This window comes from Chiloscyllium plagiosum, unplaced genomic scaffold (assembly GCF_037043375.1).
Source record: "Chiloscyllium plagiosum isolate Xiang-an unplaced genomic scaffold, Cpla_swu_hap1 HiC_scaffold_7, whole genome shotgun sequence".
NCBI lineage: Eukaryota > Metazoa > Chordata > Chondrichthyes > Orectolobiformes > Hemiscylliidae > Chiloscyllium > Chiloscyllium plagiosum.
This window is the reverse complement of record NW_028270145.1, coordinates 78,385,084-78,403,836: the sequence shown is the minus strand read 5'-3', so window position 1 is coordinate 78,403,836 and position 18,753 is coordinate 78,385,084. Positions and strand designations below refer to the sequence as shown.

Below are 18,753 nucleotides of genomic sequence, written 5' to 3'. Positions count from 1 at the left end.
AGACCTAGCTTGAAGTGCTATCAATCTCAAGGGTATGGTGGCATAACAGTTTTCAGAAAAATACCCCTGCGCAACACATTTAAAATGGCCTTTTCAATGAGTGTAACCTTTTTTATGCTTATTACTGGAAGGAGAGCAGGAGCAAAGTGATAGCACCACAGCTGTAGGTAGTGACACAGTAAATTCACTAGCTCAGCAACAATGAAGTTACGATTACTTTTTTTTGTAATCAGTGTCAATGTATACATCATGTTTAAGCATAAATCAAGTGTAGGTTTGTTCCCAGTGAATTTTCTCAGCAGACAATGCCGCTTTGCATTTATGTTACAAAGAACCTTTCCAGATAAATTGTGCCACAATATCTGGCGAAAGTCAAAGTACATCTGGTAAAGATGTCAAACCTGAAGATGTACTGACACCAGCAGAAACCAGACAGAATAGGAATTATAATCCAACCAGTTAAGTTATTCCTCTTTTCCAAAGTTAAAAAAATCACACAACACCAGGTTATAGTCCAAGAGGTTTAATTGGAAGCACACTAGCTTTTGGAGCGACGCTCCTTCATCAGGTGATTGTGGAGGGCTCGATCGTAACACAAAATTTATAGCAAAAATTTGCAGAGTGATGTAACTGAGATTATACATTGAAGAATTGATTGTCTGTTCAGCCTTTCATCTGTTAGAATACAGTGATAGTTTCACTTCTTTCATGTGTAAATCACAAAACCCTTTTTTTAAAGTTGCATTCTCGGGTTAGCTGTTAACAATGGTGATAGCTTGACAATATGTTGAAGGTGTTAGCCCCCTGTGTTCTCTGTCTATGACCTGATGTTTAGATTGATTCTAATCTAAAAAGTGAGATAACAGAGTTTTACATAAATTCATGCAGTTTTTGAGCTCAGAGTTCTCCATGAATGTATGCAGTTTTTGAGCAAAGTGCAATGTAACTCTGCAAGTACAAATTCACCACACAAAATATATGTGTGCATGTGGGTCTTTGTCTGTCTGTGTGTGTGTCTGTCTGGGGTGGGGGTTGTGAGTGTGTGTCTGTGCGTGCGCGCACAGAGTGTCTCCATGTGATATTTTTATTATTGCTCTTTACTTGAGCACTGGTGGTTCCTTCCTGCCCCAGGCAGGAGTTTTATAAATTTATGGGATTCGAAGTCTATTTTAAGAAATGCTGTTAAACTGGGGCAGATACAAAATTTTACAACTTGATTTTGTGGAACTTAGATTGAATTTGCAGCCCTGGGCCACAATAAACAATGGTTGAGTTACTGTCTGTGGCTCTCTTCCACCACCATCTGGTAAAACCATCTTGAACACCTCTGTCTTAACATACGACACTCTAGTAGCTTCCCAATATCTCCAATGATGTTACTCTAGGGACTCATTTCAGTTTGGAGTGTACTATGCAGTTTAATGTTAATTATTCCCCGCTAAAATATCTCTGCCTTCACAACACACATCTTGGGCAGTTGTTCCCTTGAACATGAAGATTTTGTTGCCTCTGTTCAAATTTTTCATGGACCATTAGCTTTGTACTACCCAAACCTTTTCCCACTCTGACACCATTTCAGGGCTTCAAAATTGTCATAAATCAGTGTGGGAATGGAGAGAGTGCACGGGGTGACGGGGAAGCAATTCTACAAGGTTAGGAGGTGGGAGGAAGAAAAGCTGAGCATTGGAGGGAAGAAGGTATGGAGACTGGGGTTTGAGCACCTTGATGGCCATTTCTGTTGTGGAGTTCACAACACCAAACTTTCATCTGTGAGCCCAACTTGTGAAGCCCTGGAATAAAGTTTTTCCAAAGTGCCTTTTCCTTGATCGATTCTTGGGTGCTGTCATTTCAATTTGACAAAGTCAATTGATTTTTGGCTGGACCAGACTCTGATTGCTTCCAACTCATCACACACATTTCAACCAAAGAGAGAGAGTAAATTTATTTTCTGATACCATAGAGAGGGTTGATCTTTTCTTAAAAAAATTGAGCTGTTAATCATTTTATATAGAACAGATCAACCTAATGTCAGTTCATCATTGTCAAATAGAAATAGTTTTATTAAATCTATCTTATTTCTTTTATGGGCACTGATTATTCTTCCATGTCTAAATACTGGAAGAATCTATTGCCCTGACCTGTTAAAGAGTTCCTGTAAAAATATTAAACAATAACATGTAATTTGAAGGTAATAAAAATATATAATAAAACAAAAATCCATTTAGTTGAGGAGTCGATCTATTCACAAAGGGTTTGTGGACTGACAGTGAAGATAAAACTCCTTCACTGTTATCTTTTGGATTATTTAGTGTATTGATGTCATAAATTACAGTAAAAAAATCATTTTAAGCCAGTATAGTTTAATGTTACATGAATTTTTTGCAATACTTTTAATTTGATATAATGAACCCAGAACGCACTTGAATGTTAGTTATTTTCATAGATCTTGAAAGGACTTTATTTTTATGGTTTAAGTGGATATTTTAACAACCCACTTGGGACAGTGCACTGATAATCAAACTCCACTACTCCCAGAGTTATCACAAAAGCTAAAGGTTTCATAACATCACTCTCAAGGTCCTCAATTTCCCTGTCTGATAAACTCTCTTTAACAGAAAACACTAAGGTTATGTATTTAACAAGAAACTATTATTTAATATAAAGAAACCAATTAAAATCACAGACAAATGGAATTATGAATTTTCAGCATCACAGAATGGTAGAATTGTTACAGAAGACAAAGGTATTCAACCCATTGCATCTGCACCTGCTCTTCAAATGAGCATCATTACTGAGTGCCAGTCTCCTGCTTTTTCCTCATAACATAACATTCATTTTGTATCCAAATAATCATATTTTGTTGAGTACCTCAATTGAAACTGCCTTCATTTGAAATTTGCAGGCTGTGTATTCCATTCCCTAACTACTTGCTGAGTGGAAAGCTTTTTCCTCACTTCACTCTTGCTTTTTTTGCAGATCACTTTAAATCTATGCCCCCTTCTTACTGGATTGAGAACTTTTCTCCCCAACTATTCTATCCAGTCCACGAATTATTTTGAAACCTTGATCTACTCTCCTGTTAGTCATCTTCTCTTTAACGAGAACAGTCCTGACTTTTTCACTTGGTCCTTATAACTACAGATGCTCACCCCTGTTTAAATTCTTGTAAACTGCTTCTACACTTTTGTTCAATGTAGTCACATCCTTCCGATAATGTGGTGTCCAGAATGTACACAATAGCCAGCTGAAGCCTAACAAGTGATTTATACAAGTGACTCTTGCACTATAACTCTACAAGCTGAAACTCTGCTGAACTCCTACACGCTGATATAAACAAAAACAAACAAGTAAACAACGGATGTTATGAATAGAGTAAAAGAAATACTGAGAAATACAGTTCAATAGCAACACGCCACAGGATTTGATGAAGCACCCTGTTGCTTCCCAAGTTCTTCTGACCTCTGAACTTTTCATTTCTTTTTAACTTCTTTCAGTACTATACTGCAGAGATAGGGCAATTGGGGCATCAACTGTTCAGTTGGTTGGACACTGGTTAGAGCAAATGGTGGGTGAGAGTAGCTAGCTGTTTTCTAGATTTGGATTATTACACGATTATACAGAGAGAGAGAGAGAGAGAGAGACTTTTTCTGTTGTAGTCTGGAGACCTCTGTCCCTCTACTGTTTACTCTATTAACCTGCCCAGGAGCCAGTTAGACAAGTGTTGTTGTGCTGCTGACTCTTGGCCTTCACAATTGATTATGATTGCAAACAGCAGTCTCTGGCCAAAGTGCGCGCACACCAATGGTCTTCCGATATCTTAGACATCTTCCCAACTGCTTCAACAAAGCAACAACGTAACCAACTCTCGATGAGTTTGAACAAATTGTTTATAAAAGTGAAGCAACTCCTTCCATAGTCCTGTGTTCACAGCAGTATCCCATTCAATTTTGATCCATAATCCAAAGTTTTGTGCTTAGTTTAATAAGTGTTCAAGTTTTAGCACATTTTCTCATCCTTGCAAAAGCTTGTCCCTTTTGCACCAGTGTAAAAAGGAATGCTAAAACATTTCCAGTAATCTTCATTCAGCAGTGCCAAGTAGATGGTCTGTTCTTGACTTCCTCCTAGATATCCCAAGCATCATAGATGCCAGACATCAGCCAATTCAATTCACTCCATGTGATCCAAAAATAGCTGAAGGCATTGTATATTGCAAAGGCTATAGGTCCTGATAAGTTTCCAGCAATAATACTGAAGAAGTGCTTCAGAGTTTGCCATGCTTCTAGTCAAGTTCATAAGAGCTACAGCACTGGCATCCACACAGCATTTTGGCAATTTGGTTTGTCCTGTAAACATACAGCTGGTCAAATCCAACCTAACCAGTCTCAGTCCTATCTGTCCACTCTTGTTCATCAGTGAAATGCTGGAAGGTATTATCAGCAATGTTATCGAGTAGTATTTGCTTAGCAATAACCTGCTCAGTCATACCCAGTTTAGGCCGGCCAGAGTCACTTTGCCTCTGATTTCAATCTCGCGACGTTCAAACTGAAGAGATGAATTTGAAGTGAGATGAGGGTGACTGCATTTGACATCTAGGCTGCACTCAACTGAGTGTGGCATTGAGGAGCCCTAATAAAGCTGGAGTCAATGGGAATTGGGTGGGGGAGGGGAGAAATTTCCATAAGTTGGAGGCACTATGGAAAATGTTGGACGTCAGTCCTCTTAACTCAAGGATATCTCTGCATGAGTTCCTCAGGTACTGTCCTAGACCCAATTAACTTCAGCTGCTTCATTGATGAACTTTCCTCCATCATAAGGTTAATTGATGATTGCACAATGTTCAGCATCATTCACGACTCCTCAGATACTGAAACAGCGTATGTTTAAATGCAACAAGATCTGGACAATGTCCAGGTTTGGGCTGACAAGGAGCAATTAACATCTGCACAATGTAAGTACCAGGTAATGACCATCTCCAGGGATTGGCAACGAATGTGATGTGCGATGAGTGAATAAAACAAAATGAATAAAAGAAAATGAAGAAAAGTGTTTCCAGGAATGCTTGAAAATGGATTAGCCCTCTTCACCCCCTTGCAATTACATTGGTGGACACGTCTGAGTGGTGTACCCAAGGCTATTCTTAGTGGGTTCAACATTATGGTGCCTAATGCCAGTGGATTTGGGATAAGCAGAGCTTGAACCTGCTCCCTTTGAGATTCTTCAGCATCTCCTTGGGCGGCCATAAAAGATTTGCATGAGTATGGACAGCAGATTTCAGATGAGCTTAAGTTTTAAGAAAGTATAAGATGGAGGGTGGGCCAGGAAAGCTTTGAATTAGTAGAGTCTGGAGGTAATACTCCCATGGATAAGAGTTTTGGCTGTCGGTTCGGCTGAATCTCAAGGGAAGTGAATTGAATTGAATTGACTTTATTGCTAAGTGTACCGAGGCACAGTGAAGAGCTTTGTCTTGCGAACAATACAGGCAGATCACATGGTTAAGTAGCATAGATAAGTAAATAATCGGTAAACAGTGGCAAAAACAAAAACACAGGTACTCGCAAATGTTAAGAGTTTGTGAGTCCAATCAGTATTCAAGCAACAGTAGGGTAGAAACTGTGACAAAACCTGCTGGTGAGTGTGTTCAGGCTTCTGTACCTTCTCCCTGACAGTAGAGGTTGAAGGAAAGCATTGCCAGGGTGGGATGGGTCTTTGAGAATGCTGGCAGCCTTTCCTTTGCAGTGGGCCTGGTAGATGGATTCTTGTAGATGGGAGGTTGGCCTTTGTGATTGTCCAAGCCAAGCTCACCACTCTCTGTAACCATCTCCGATCTTGAATGGTATAGTTGCCATTCCAGGTATTGATACATCCAGACAGAATGCTCTTGATGGTGCACCTATATAAGTTGGCAACGGTATTCAACGTCATGCTGAATTTCCTTTGGCCTTTGTAATCAATGCGTCCACATGAAGAGTCCAAGAAAGCTTGTTGTGGATGACCCCTCCCAGAGCTTGACACTTTCCACTCATTCCACCTCTGTGCTGTTAATGTGTTGAGGCGCATGAGTAACATCCTGCCGAAAGTCAATAATGAGTTCCTTGGTTTTGCTGGCATTGAGAGCTAGGTTGTTCTCAGTGCACCATTTTTCCAGGTCTTACACCTTCTGTCTGTATCTGTTTCATCACCATCTGAGATTCGACTGACTACGGTGGTATCATCAGCGAACTTGAAAGTGGCAGAAGAGTGACATTACAGTGGTGAAAGTAGTTGATCTTTTCTAAGGTGAAGCAATTTGGGATTGGAAGCTGAGGTCAGTATTATCAGACCTGAGTTTGTGGACTGTTTGGTTGAACCTCCAGTAATGGCTTAGAAAAGAGCTTGTTCGCAAGAGCTGGGTGTGGACAATTACTGCGTTGTACGGAGACAGTGATGAATGCATTGGTACTGTGTAGGGGAAGGCTCAAGTAGCAATGAGCCCCTTTATAACTGGGGACAAAGGTCATGTAGTTAACAGCAGTCTAAAAGTAATCCCTTGGACTTGAACAGATATTCCTTACTTTAATCCTGTTTTCATTAATCTTTCCAGTGGACATTGGTTGCACATTCTGTAATGTTTTTCTAAGCGTTTTGGGTATTAATTAATTTTCTTGAGTTGAATGCTTGTGATACTACTGTCAGCCTGTCCAGACTAGAGACATTATTGAGGCCAAACAATCATAGGAGAGATAATTGGAATGGGAGAGCAGAAGAGGAGTGCATTGGAAATGAGAAGGCTGAAAGAAGATGCTGTAGTAGGAGGCTGGGCAAACTGAAATGGCAATGAAAGAGGTGGAAACTATCCTAGCCCGAGGACTCTGGAAAGTGAGGGTTGGAGAAGAGGACAAAAACTGTGAGAATGGGAAGAGGAGTGGAAACTGGGAAAGAGGAAGATATGATGGCTGGAGTGCGGAGATAGGTTCAGGTGTGGTGGACCAGTGCACTAGCAACATGCTCAACTGGAACTGTAGGTGATTATAGTGTCTAATCAGAAGGAGCAGTGTTTGATCTCAGCTAAATGGAATGAATGAGGAATGATGAATGAGCCTTTTATGGGTTGGAGGGAGAGAGAAGTCAGCTTTACATGTCCAAGTCGCAGCTAAGATAGTGTGGAGAGAGGCCAGTGCACTCTCCTCTAACTGTGCTATGTTTCAGTCACCAGGGAAGAGAAGCACGTTTGAGGGCTTTATGAAAGTTGATCAAGAACGTGATTCAGCATGTAAATAAAATGAGAGAAGTCAACAAAATCCATAGAGTTAATGAGTTACTGAGGCTAAATTTTCAGACTAGTGCAGTTAGTAATGGAGAGAGAATGTTAGAGACTGGAGGCAGACAGAAATGGGAAAACTGACAAAAGATAGTACGTTTAGATAGTTGAAATTAGGGGAAAATGTGACTATTAATTGGATATTTTCATCTGATTAAACATCTGGTATGGTCAAAATCCATCATAGCACCAGCATTCAAAGTTGTGAGGGTTTCACCCATTATCTATAACTTGGTTCCCTAACACTGTAATGATACTGTGCCTATAAAGGGGATTTGTTCTGTGATGCCTCTCTGGCAGAGAGGTGTTGAGAGTGGTGATGGAATGTCTGCTTCAGGAGCAGTGGATAAACAGTTAAACAAGCATGAGTAGGTGGAGTCAGGCTCATTCAGACCCAGGGTTTTGGTTTTGCTTTCAGTTGAAGTTGGAGTTTGATGCTGATAGATACAGCTCCTTTCTGTTGCAGCAAAAAGCTTGAGTTCTGTCTCTGCTGACAGATTGTTTCAATGTTCCTTTCTCTGGGACTGGAGATAGAAATACAGATTTTCCTCACGTGCTGAATTTGTCTTTGTCAAGGGTGTGTTTATGGGATGCTGCTATGTTGGAACAATTGATGACTAATAGTTAAACAATACATTATTTTATTAAGCATTTTAATAGAGTTAAAGTTATGCTTATCTTTTGTTTGTATTTTAACTGTGTTACTAGAATAAAGTGTGTTTTGCTTAAATCTTCGTAGTGTCATAGCGACGGAGTCATAGAGCCATGCAGAACATAATCTCAAACTAACCTGGTCCCATATCCCTTCAAACCTTTCCTATTCGTGTGATTATCCAAATGTGTTTTAAACATCGTAATTCTACTCACATCCACCACTTCCTCAGAAGTTCATTCCACGTTTGAACCATCCTTTGTATTAAAAAAAATTGTCCCTTTTTTTGTCTCTCCCTCCTCTCACCTTAAAAATACGACCCCCCGGGCCTTGAAATCATGCATATTAGGGAAAAGACAATTACTATTAACCTTATCTACACCCCTCATGATTATCTATGCCCCTCATCATTTTATAAACCACATCTGAACACAATACCTTCCCACTTGTTTTGAAATAAAAGTTGGGTCTGGACTGTCTCTTTGATATACTTTGAGAGAATTTGATCTGATTCCAAATAACATGGAAAGTTATTAATATATTCTGGAAAAATGTGCCTTAATTAAATGGGAAAATCCTTTTAAAATTATAATATTAGTGCCCAGATATGGTTAGATTAAAATGGAGAGCCCTTTAGGATCAGTGATCAGTTATAGGCCTCATTCAATTTAAATTTCAGTTGGAGTTTAATGATAATTGCTGCTTTCCTAGCCAAGCTGTTCCAAGACAGTTACAACACTGGCATCTACCCAGTAATGTGGAAGATTGCCTAGGTATGTCCTGTACACAAAATGCAGGACAAATACCATTTGGCCGATTGTCGATTTATCAGTCTGCTCTTAATCATCAGTCAAGTGATGGAAGGTGTCATCAATAGTGCAATCAGGCAACAATTGCTCAGCCTATTCATTGATGCCAGCTTGCATTCCACTAGGATCACTCAGGTCCTGACCTCATTACAGCCTTGCTTCAAACATGGACAAAAGAATTGATTTCCAGGGGTGAGGTGAGAGTGACAGGGTTTGGCATCAAGGCCTTATTCACTGAATACGATATCAAGGAGCCCGAGCAAAGCTGGAATTCATAGGAATCAAGATAGACTCTGCTAGTTGGAGTGATACCAGGCATAAAGGAAGATGGTCACCATTGGAAGTCATTCATCTCAGCTCTAGGACATCTCTGCAGGAGTTCCTAGACCCAGTCAACCTCAGCTGCTTCATCAAGCACCTTCCCCCCCCATCATTATGTCAGAAGTGGGGCTGTTCGCTGATGATTGCACAAGGATTTAGCACCAATCTCAGATACTGAAGCATCTATGTCCAAAATGTAACAAGATCTGGAGAGTATCCAGGCTTGGGTTGACAAATAACAAATTTTCTTTGGAGAAGTGAGATTCCCGAGCATGAAATTGATGGTAGGTAATACTTGTGCTCGTGTTTTGTGACCTCAAGTTGTCCTGTGAAGAAATTTTGATGTGTGATCACTTTTTAATGCCTTCATTAGTAATCTGAATTACTTTGTTCATTCCTATTTATTTCTGTTGAAATATGTGGAATCATTCACTTCTGTTGACACAAATTAATGGCAAGTTCACCTTATCGTCAAAAACAAGCCAAGGGATTTATTATCTGAATCACATCTACTCTCTGTAAGTTACGTTATTGACACAAAGAAAATGACATCAAGTATAACATGAAATGAAATCAAACTAAAACAAAATAAACTGACAACATATCAGAAATTCAATTATATTCTATTTAAAAGCCCTACAAATTAAATCGTTTAAAATACAATCTATAAACTGTTGATATTTATATTATCAAGTATTTACTCATTTCTTTGATAATTTTACTCATCATGAAATATTTTCTGAGAATTGATTTAATATTAACAATACTATTCATACAAGGAGTGCTTAAATTAATTGTTCAAGTTCACATGGGATCCATGGAGAGAGCCAATTGATTCAAGATTAGCTTAATGGTAGAAGAAAAGGTGGTGGTGGAGAATTGGAGGCCTGTGACCAGCAGTGTGTGTGCAAGGATCAGTTCTGAGTCCATTGTTGTCCATCATTTATATCAACGATTTGGATCAGAATATAGGAGGTCAGGTCAGTAAGTTTGCAGGTGACACCAAAATTGGTGGTGTAGTGGACAGTGAGGAAGGTTATCTGAGTACAGCAGGATCTTGATCAGAGGAGGACTTGTACAGTTAATGGGGAGTGTTATGGAATAGAGGGACCTGGGGGTGCAGGTATCTAGTTCTTTGAAAGGGGCATTGCAATTAAACAGGGTGGTGAAGAAGGCATTTGGACTGCTTGCCTTCATTGGTCAGGGCATTGAGTATAAGCATTGGGATGTCATGTTGTGATGTATAAGATATTGAAGCTACTTTTAGAATACTGCATTAAAATCTGGTTGTCCTACTATTGGAAGGATATTGTTTAAATGAGAAAGAGTACAGAAAAACATTTACAAGAATGTTGCTGGGACTGAAAGGGTTGAGTTATAAGGAGAAGCTGGATATGCTGGGGCTATTTTCCGTGGAGTGTTGGAGGCTGAGGGGTGACCTTATAGAGGTTTATAAAAATCGTAAGGGGCATGTATAGGGTGAATAGCCAAGGTATATTCCCTGGGGTGGCAGTCCAAAACTAGAGGGCATAGGTTTAAGGTGGGAGGGGAAAGATTTAAAAGGGACCTAAGGGGCAACTTTTTCATGCAGAGGATGGTGCATATATGGAATGAGCTGCTAGAGGAAATGATGGAAGCTAGTACAATTTCAACATGTAAAACATTGGGAGTGGTGCATGAATAGGAAAGGTTTAGAGGGATATGGGTCAACCACAAGCAAATTGGACTAGTTCAATTTATAAAACCTGGTTGGCCTGGATGAGTTGGACTGAAGGTTCTGTATCCATATTGTATGACTCTATGAATACGTTTTATGTGAAAGCCACCTTTAAACCATTATTTAATACAATCACAATGTTTTAAAAATATCCAGAAAGCAAAATGACAAAGTTGCAAAATGCCTAAGTCATCGATCTGTGTGACTATTTAAAGTTCAGAAGATCTGTTGAAATATTTTCCCTCCCAGGAAATGGCAGAAGGAGGTAGGGGTTTTAACTTTCCAAGCATAGACTGGAACTGCCATGGTGTGAAGGGTTTAGATGGAGAAGGATTTGCTACGCATGTACAAGAAAATTTTCTGATTCAGTATGTGGATGTACTCACTAGAGAAGGTGCAAAACTTGACCTACTCTTGGGAAAGAAGGGACGGCAGTTGACTAAGGTGTCAGTGGGGGAGCACTTTGGGGCCAGCAACCATAGATATAAAATAGTGATGGAAAAGGATAGACCAGATCTAAAAGTTGAAGTTCTAAATTGGAGACAGGCTAATTTTGACGGTATTAGGCATGAACTTTCAAAGGCTGATTGGGGGCAGATGTTCGCAGGTAAAGGGACGGCTGGAAATGAGCTAATGAGAGTCCAGAGAAAGTACTTTCCTGTTAGGGTGAAAGGAAAGGCTGGTAGGTGTAGGGAATGATGGATGACTGAAGAAATTGAGGTTTTGGTTAAGAAAAAGAAGGAAGCATATGTCAGGTACAGACAGGATAGGTCGAGTGAATCCTTAGAGTATAAAGAAAGTAGGAGTATATTTAAGAGGGAAATCAGGAGGGCAAAAAGGGGACATGAGATAGCTTTGGCAAATAGTGTTAAGGAGAATCCAAAGGGTTTTTACAAATACATTAAGGACAAAAGGGTAACTATGGAGAGAATAGAGCCCATCAAAGATCAGCAAGGCGGCCTTTGTGTGGAGCCACAGGAGATGGGGGAGATATTAAACTAGTATTTTGCATCAGTTTTGGATGTAGTTTTGCTTGCTGATCTTGAGGTTCATTCCTAGATGTTACGTCACTCTACTAGGTAACATCTTTAGTGGGCCTCAGGTGAAGCACTGCTGAAAATTCCTGCTTTCTATTTATATGTTTGGGGTTCTTTGGGTCAGTGATGTCATTTCCTGTGGTGATATTATTTCCTATGCTGAGGTCACTTCCGGTTCCTTTTCTCAGGGGGTGGGAGATGGGGTCTAAATCGATGTGTTTGCTGATAGAGTTCTGGTTGGAATGCCATGCTTTTAGGAATTCTCATGTGTATCTTAATTTGGCTTGTCATGGGATGGATGTGTTGTCCCAGTTGAAGTGGTGTCCTTCCTCATCTGTATGTAAGGATACTAGTGAGAGACGGTCATGTCTTTTTGTGGCCAGTTGGTGTTCATGTATCCTGGTGGCTAGTTTTCTCCCTGTTTGTCTAATGTAGTGTTTGTTACAATCCTTGCACGGTATTTTGTAAAAGACATAATTTCCGAGATATCTTTGATGTAGGGGAGAGTGGCTCGGGTTTCTGGACGTGTTTTGTCTGCTTGTTTGGGCTTGTTGCTGAGAAATGACTGTGTTCATTGGGTACCCCTTCTTTTTGAATAGGTGATCTTCCTCTGCTCTGCATAGTTCCTCTGTGCTGCAGTGTGTGTTGGCTCTTGAAAATACTGTTCTGTTGCAGCTTCGTTTGTGGGTGTTGGGATGATTGCTTCTGTAGTTCAATATTTGGCCCGTATGTGTTGTTTCCCTGAAGGCGCAGGTTTGAAGTTCCCCATTGGCTGTTCACTCTACTGTGACATCTAGGAATGGCGGTTCGTTGTTGTTTTCCTCCTCTTTAGTGAAATTTATGCCAGGAAGGATATTATTGATGGTCTTGAAGGTTTCCCCTAATTTATTTTGTTTAGTGATGACAAATGTGTCATCCACATAGCGGACCCAACATTTGGGCTGGATGGTTGGCAGAGCTGTTTGCTCAAGTCTCTGCATTACTACATCCGATATCAGGGACCCTAGCCACTCTCCCTGACATCAAAGTCATCTCTGAAATGACTGCCAGACTACTCAGACCCCTTGGTATCATGGTAGCCCACAAACATACCTACACACTAAAACAGCAACTAATGAACTTGAAAGACCCTATACAGACAACAAGCAAAACCAATGTCATTTACAAAATAATGTGCAAGGACCGTAACAAACACTACATTGGACAAACAGACAGAAACCTAGCCACCAGGATACATGAACTAGCCTATCTATGGATGATGGGGAACATGGATGGGCTCAGTGCTTTAACTACCCCTGTCCTTGCCTCCAACTTACCTGACCCTCCCTTTCCTGTGTACCTCACCCAACCCTGTTTAGATGCTGGGTAGCACTAATAAAGAAAGAGTGGAAAAATAAGTCAAATCCTTTCTTTGAGTTTCTAAACATGTAATTGATATTTGAGCAACACATATTGTTCAGCCAGGCACAAAACATCTTTCACCACATATTGATAAGTCACTGGAAAGGAAAATTTTATTATGTTGTGTGGAAAACAATTCTTTGCATAACAATTAATATGTTCTTTAAATTGTTGTGGTTCTGTTCGCCGAGCTGGGAATTTGTGTTGCAGACGTTTCGTCCCCTGTCAAGGTGACATCCTCAGTGCTTGGGAGCCTCCTGTAAAGCGCTTCTGTGACGTTTCCTCTGGCACTTATAGTGGTTTGTCTCTGCCGCTTCCGGTTGTCAGTTCCAGCTGTCCGTTGCAGTGGTCGATATATTGGGTCCAGGTCGATGTGCTTATTGATTGAATTTGTGGATGAGTGCCATGCCTCTAGGAGTTCCCTGGCTGTTCTCTGTTTGGCTTGTCCTATGGTAATAGTGTTGTCCCAGTCGAACTCATATTGCTTATCATCTGCGTGTGTGGCTACTATGGATAGCTGGTTGTGTCATTTCGTGGCTAGTTGGTGTTTATGGATGCGGATCGTTAGCTGTCTTCCTGTTTGTCCTATGTAGTGTTTTGTGCAGTCCTTGCATGGGAGTTTGTACACTACATTGGTTTTGCTCATGCTGGGTATCGGGTCCTTTGTTCTGGTGAGTTGTTGTCTGAGAGTGGCTGTTGGTTTGTGTGCTGTTATGAGTCCTAGTGGTCGTAGTAGTCTGGCTGTCAGTTCGGAAATGTTCTTGATGTATGGTAGTGTGGCTAGTCCTTTGGGTTGCGGCATGTCCTCGTTCTGTTGTCTTTCCCTTAGGCATCTGTTGATGAAATTGCGCGGGTATCCGTTTTTGGCTACATAGGACATAGGACACACTACATAGGACAAACAGGAAGACAGCTAACGATCCACATCCATGAACACCAACTAGCCACGAAACGATACGACTAGTAGCCACACACGCAGATGACAAGCAACATGAGTTCGACTGGGACAACACTATTATCATAGGACAAGCCAAACAGAGAACAACCAGGGAATTCCTAGAGGCATGGCACTCATTCACAGATTCAATCAGTAAACACATCGACCTGGACCCAAAATACCGACCACTACAACGGACAGCTGGAACTGACAACCGGAAACGGCAGAGGCAAACACTAAGGATGTCACCTAGACAGGGGACGAAACGTCTGCAACACAAATTCCCAACTCGGTGAACAGAACCACAACAACGAGCACCCAAGCTACAAATCTTCTCTCAAACTTTTAATGTTCTTTAAGTACTTGATGTGTGAAGGTCATCTTGGAAGTAAAGCAGCAAGTGTTTAAATTAATATCTTCTCCAAATCACTATTGATTATTTAAGTGATCTCTCGAGAAGGGTTTCATCTGTGATATGTTCAACATGTCAAATGTTATACAGACTACAGAAAACAAGCATTCTTATGAAATCAGATGCAGTCTCAGCAAGGAACTTCAACCCTAACAGCAAAATCTTCATTCATTTTGAAGCTTGTACTCAGCTTAATAATGAATAAATAAAAATTTAGCCAGTAACAATAATTACTTGAATACCTGAGATTTTCTGCAGTCTAGATTTAAACTGTATTGGATTATTTTAAAGCTATTATTGCTTTACAGTGTGTGATAAATAATTAAGGTATTCTTTTCCAGTCCCAAACACCAATTCAATACAAGTATTACCAATCTCGAATTTATATTGAGCCAGTTGTTTGACTGGAAATGGATGTAGAGAGTTAGTACTTTATATGCAAAGGAAGAAAACAAATGCTGCCCAGTTTCAAATGTGATTTTGGGCATTTCTAATCTGTACCGATAATAGATATCACGTAGGTGGTTGGTCACTGCGCCAAGTCATTTTCTGATTCACTTTTCATTTTTGTTCAGCTACTCAACTGCAGGTTTCAATGAGCACTGTCCTGTGACTTTCTAGTTTTGAAGGTTAGAAATCAATTGGCTTCTATTGTTTTTACTGATTATCAGCTCCCCAAATTTAGATTACTAATTCACACTCAGTTAATTCTTAACAGTCATCATCTGTCCACCTCATTCCATGAGGTTTCAAACATTCTTCAGATCATATTAACTTATAACTTTTGTATGGTATATAGGCAAATGTGGAGAACTGATCCTGCATTAGTGGAGGAATAAGATTTGAGCAAGAAGAGTTATGTTCATCCTAGCGCTGCAAATGTTTTTTTTAAATTAGGGTTTAGGATAATTTAACTAACTTGCACCAGTTCCTTTTAAGGTTGCTAGCTTGGTGCAACAGTATAATCAATAGATATGTCCTTAATAATTGCAATGGTCAAAGTGATGGGTCGAAAGGGGTGGAGCGGAAGGTCCAGTAACCAGCACAGGACTATGTTGTGGCTATAATTGTTGGATCCCCCATTTGATGGCCTGCGTGACAATTATTCAAGTTGCCCAACTGATTGTCCTCTTCCGTCCACTGGTGTTTAGGTGAGAAGGTTGTAAGTTATCTCTCACATATTCATGAGAAGTGTTGGAAGAAGGTAACTGACTTGGATAACATTATATCTCTGATCAGCCTTTGACAGTTGTACAATTATGTTGTCACCTAATAAATAACCATGATAGTAAACTGGTTGAATTGGTAAGAACATGATAACGTCTTAATCTCATGTAGGAATGGATTACTTAAATGGTTATTTGTGATTAACACATAATTATGGATTTTGTGAACCTGTCCAGAATAATGTTTGTTTTTATTGTTGTGTAGATCCTGCCTTAGAGCCATTGGGAAAAGAAATAATTAGCCTATCCAAATTGTTCTGCTTCAAAAAAAAAGAATGTTGAAGTAATTAAGCAGGATTTTATGCATCTGTTTGAGTAGATAATTCACTTCATATGAAGGAGAATACAATATGCTGAGGGTTAGATATGGATGATAACATTTGAAACGTTGTGAAGGCTAAATGTTGACTGCAAGACACAAAGAAAATTTATAATGCTATTAATGCAGCTTCTAAAGTTATATTCAGTTGCAAAACTGACAAAGACTCTGGAGTAATTTACCTGCTTGCATTGCTGACCAGGGAATTGGAAAATCTGAAGCATTCAGAAGGAAGAGATACTTCAGAAAAAAAAAGTTTAATACTTACCTGAATTTTTATTTGACCCACATTATCATGTACATTCTGATGTTTTATGCTGTAACTGGAACTGTGTTCATTTACATTGTTTTTATAGTTCTAATTCAAACTTTTCTCCTCAACTCCTATTTTGGAGTCTGACATCAGTCCTACTCTATTCTCACAGATTCCTATATGAGGGCCTGAATCACTTGATCTGCAGATATTTCCCTTGTGGACATCAATGTAGTAGTTTAAACCTGCCATAGGAGGCATTTTTCTTGAGGGTAAATCCTTGCGGTAGTGAATGGAAATTAATAGAGAATTATACCCTAGAGATGGGCATCTCCAGTCAGTATTACAGTTTAATATTGACTAAGACATTCCATGCTGAAAAAGAACAAGATTGCATGAAAAAGCAGCAGGGGATTAGAAAATAAATAACATTCTTGGATCAAAAAGTAAAATTTAGAGTGTGGTCAGTAATGCTATGATCAGACCCCAATGAAGTTCTCCAATTTGTTACAGTTCAAAATGCCTTAAATTGTGAAGTTCCTGGGTGTGGAGACATGAACTGTTTCCTGAAACCTTTCTCTCACACCTCTTTAAGGTTATGTTTTAAAAGGAGCCAATTAAACCAGACTTTGTCGAATCAACAAAAAGAATGAGCTTATTAATCATTAAATGTGAGAAGAATTTATAATCTTCCTGCATTTGGGGTGAGAATGAGTCCTCTTGTTGCCCTATATTTTTTTTTAAACTGATTCCCAGCTCTGAATGAGAGAGGGTCTTTACCTGCAACTCATAATTCAGGAATAGCTCTTCCACTGTGACCTTCACAGCATGCCAATTCTTGGTAACTGATTAGAATAGCCACTAATGGTGGAGTGATTAATACCATTTGGGCTGGTACACAGAAGAGCATTCAGTTCCCCAGTGTACTCCAGTAAAGTTGAAATGCATTTTTTAACGCCAGTCTCAAAACATTTGCCTGCAGTTTGGGACATAATATGTTAGGGTGGCTAGCTGTCAAACAGGGGTCATCAGTCCTCATTATATTTATAGTCATGAGATCATAGCCTCATCTCTTTTGACTTGCTTCTTCTTCCATTTGAAGAGCCATTGTTTGAATTTCTTATTTTATCCATAGGTGTGAGATTTCATGGGGTTCTTAATCTCTCTCTCTCAACCAGACAACCAATTAGTTTACATTGGTAGCCATTTTTGGCCATACCAACCCTCTTTCAAAAGCACATCTTGGAATAACAAGTTAAAAATGTCCACTTTACTCTGGTCATGACAGTGTTGATTTAGAATTGTCTTGTTGGTAAGAAATGTTAATTTTTTTAATCTCTCCGGTGCTTTATCTGTCTTCAAATGAGAAGAAAAAGGGTTGCTTAATTTTGTACAGATTGTATTCCCTTTGCTGCTGGTTACAACCTTGTATTATATTGATCAATTTTCCTATAATCTCATCTTGATTTAAAGTAGACATGAAGAGGAATTTCTTCTGAGGGTTGTTAATGTTTGGAATTCTCTTCCTGATTGAGTACTAGATACCACATTATTGATTGCATTCAAGGCCAAATTAGACAGATTTTAGATTAAGCGATATGGGTAAGCATGAAAGAAAGCTAAGCTCACAATCATGCATTGGTCTTAGTGAGTGCCGGAGCAGGTTTGAGAGACCAAATACCCTATTGCTGCTTTCAATTGTTATCTTCTTGTATTCTTATAATTGTTGCCCAGTAACATGCTCTGTATCCTTTGTGGTAAGGAAGAAGTTTAAACTTTCTCCACAGATTAATGCCTAATACTGGTTACGATTGATTCAAACCAAATACCTTTATTTGCAAACAATGAGCTGTGTGAGGATTTCTTCTTACCCTATATTACACTTTTGCTGTTTCTTACATCCATGAAGAACATCCCATTAACAGCACAGCACCTTTTGTGTGAATTCCTTCTAGAATTCTATTCAAGTCATACTAATAAAAGATATATATTAATTCTTTTATTTTTAAAATTGTAAAATCAATAATATCACTATAAATGTTCAGAGACAATCCTTTGGTTTTCTACATTTGTTTGTTAATTTTGGAACTTGCTTTTGACTAATTCCATGAAATTTCTGCTTTTTCCAGTGTGAAAAGCTGATGGATGAATTGGAGGAAGAACGATGTTTAAGGCTTGAGACTGAAAAGCGATTACATGAAGTTATCCTGGAGTCTGAAATTAGTACATCTCAGATGCAAGCTTTGCAGGAGCAATTTGCCAGGTAAGGGCAACCTGACATTGTTGCATTATAAAACCACTAAATAGTGAGGTGATCCACACTTTTTTTCCACAGCAATTTGTCAGAAGCCTGCATTTTAGCTGCTCTTATA

At 39.4% G+C, this 18,753-nt stretch overlaps 1 protein-coding gene across 5 annotated transcripts in view; it reads left to right on the top strand.

Annotated features, from left to right (window-relative positions):
• The window catches only part of nckap5l (NCK-associated protein 5-like), a 643,060-nt gene that overhangs the window by 224,308 nt on the left and 399,999 nt on the right, over positions 1–18,753 (top strand). For all 5 annotated transcript variants that reach the window (XM_087989196.1, XM_043694058.2, XM_043694062.2 and 2 more), the window contains one exon: positions 18,511–18,644. In XM_087989196.1, coding sequence (XP_087845322.1) covers positions 18,511–18,644 — 134 coding nt within the window. The remainder of the gene's footprint in view (positions 1–18,510; positions 18,645–18,753) is intronic.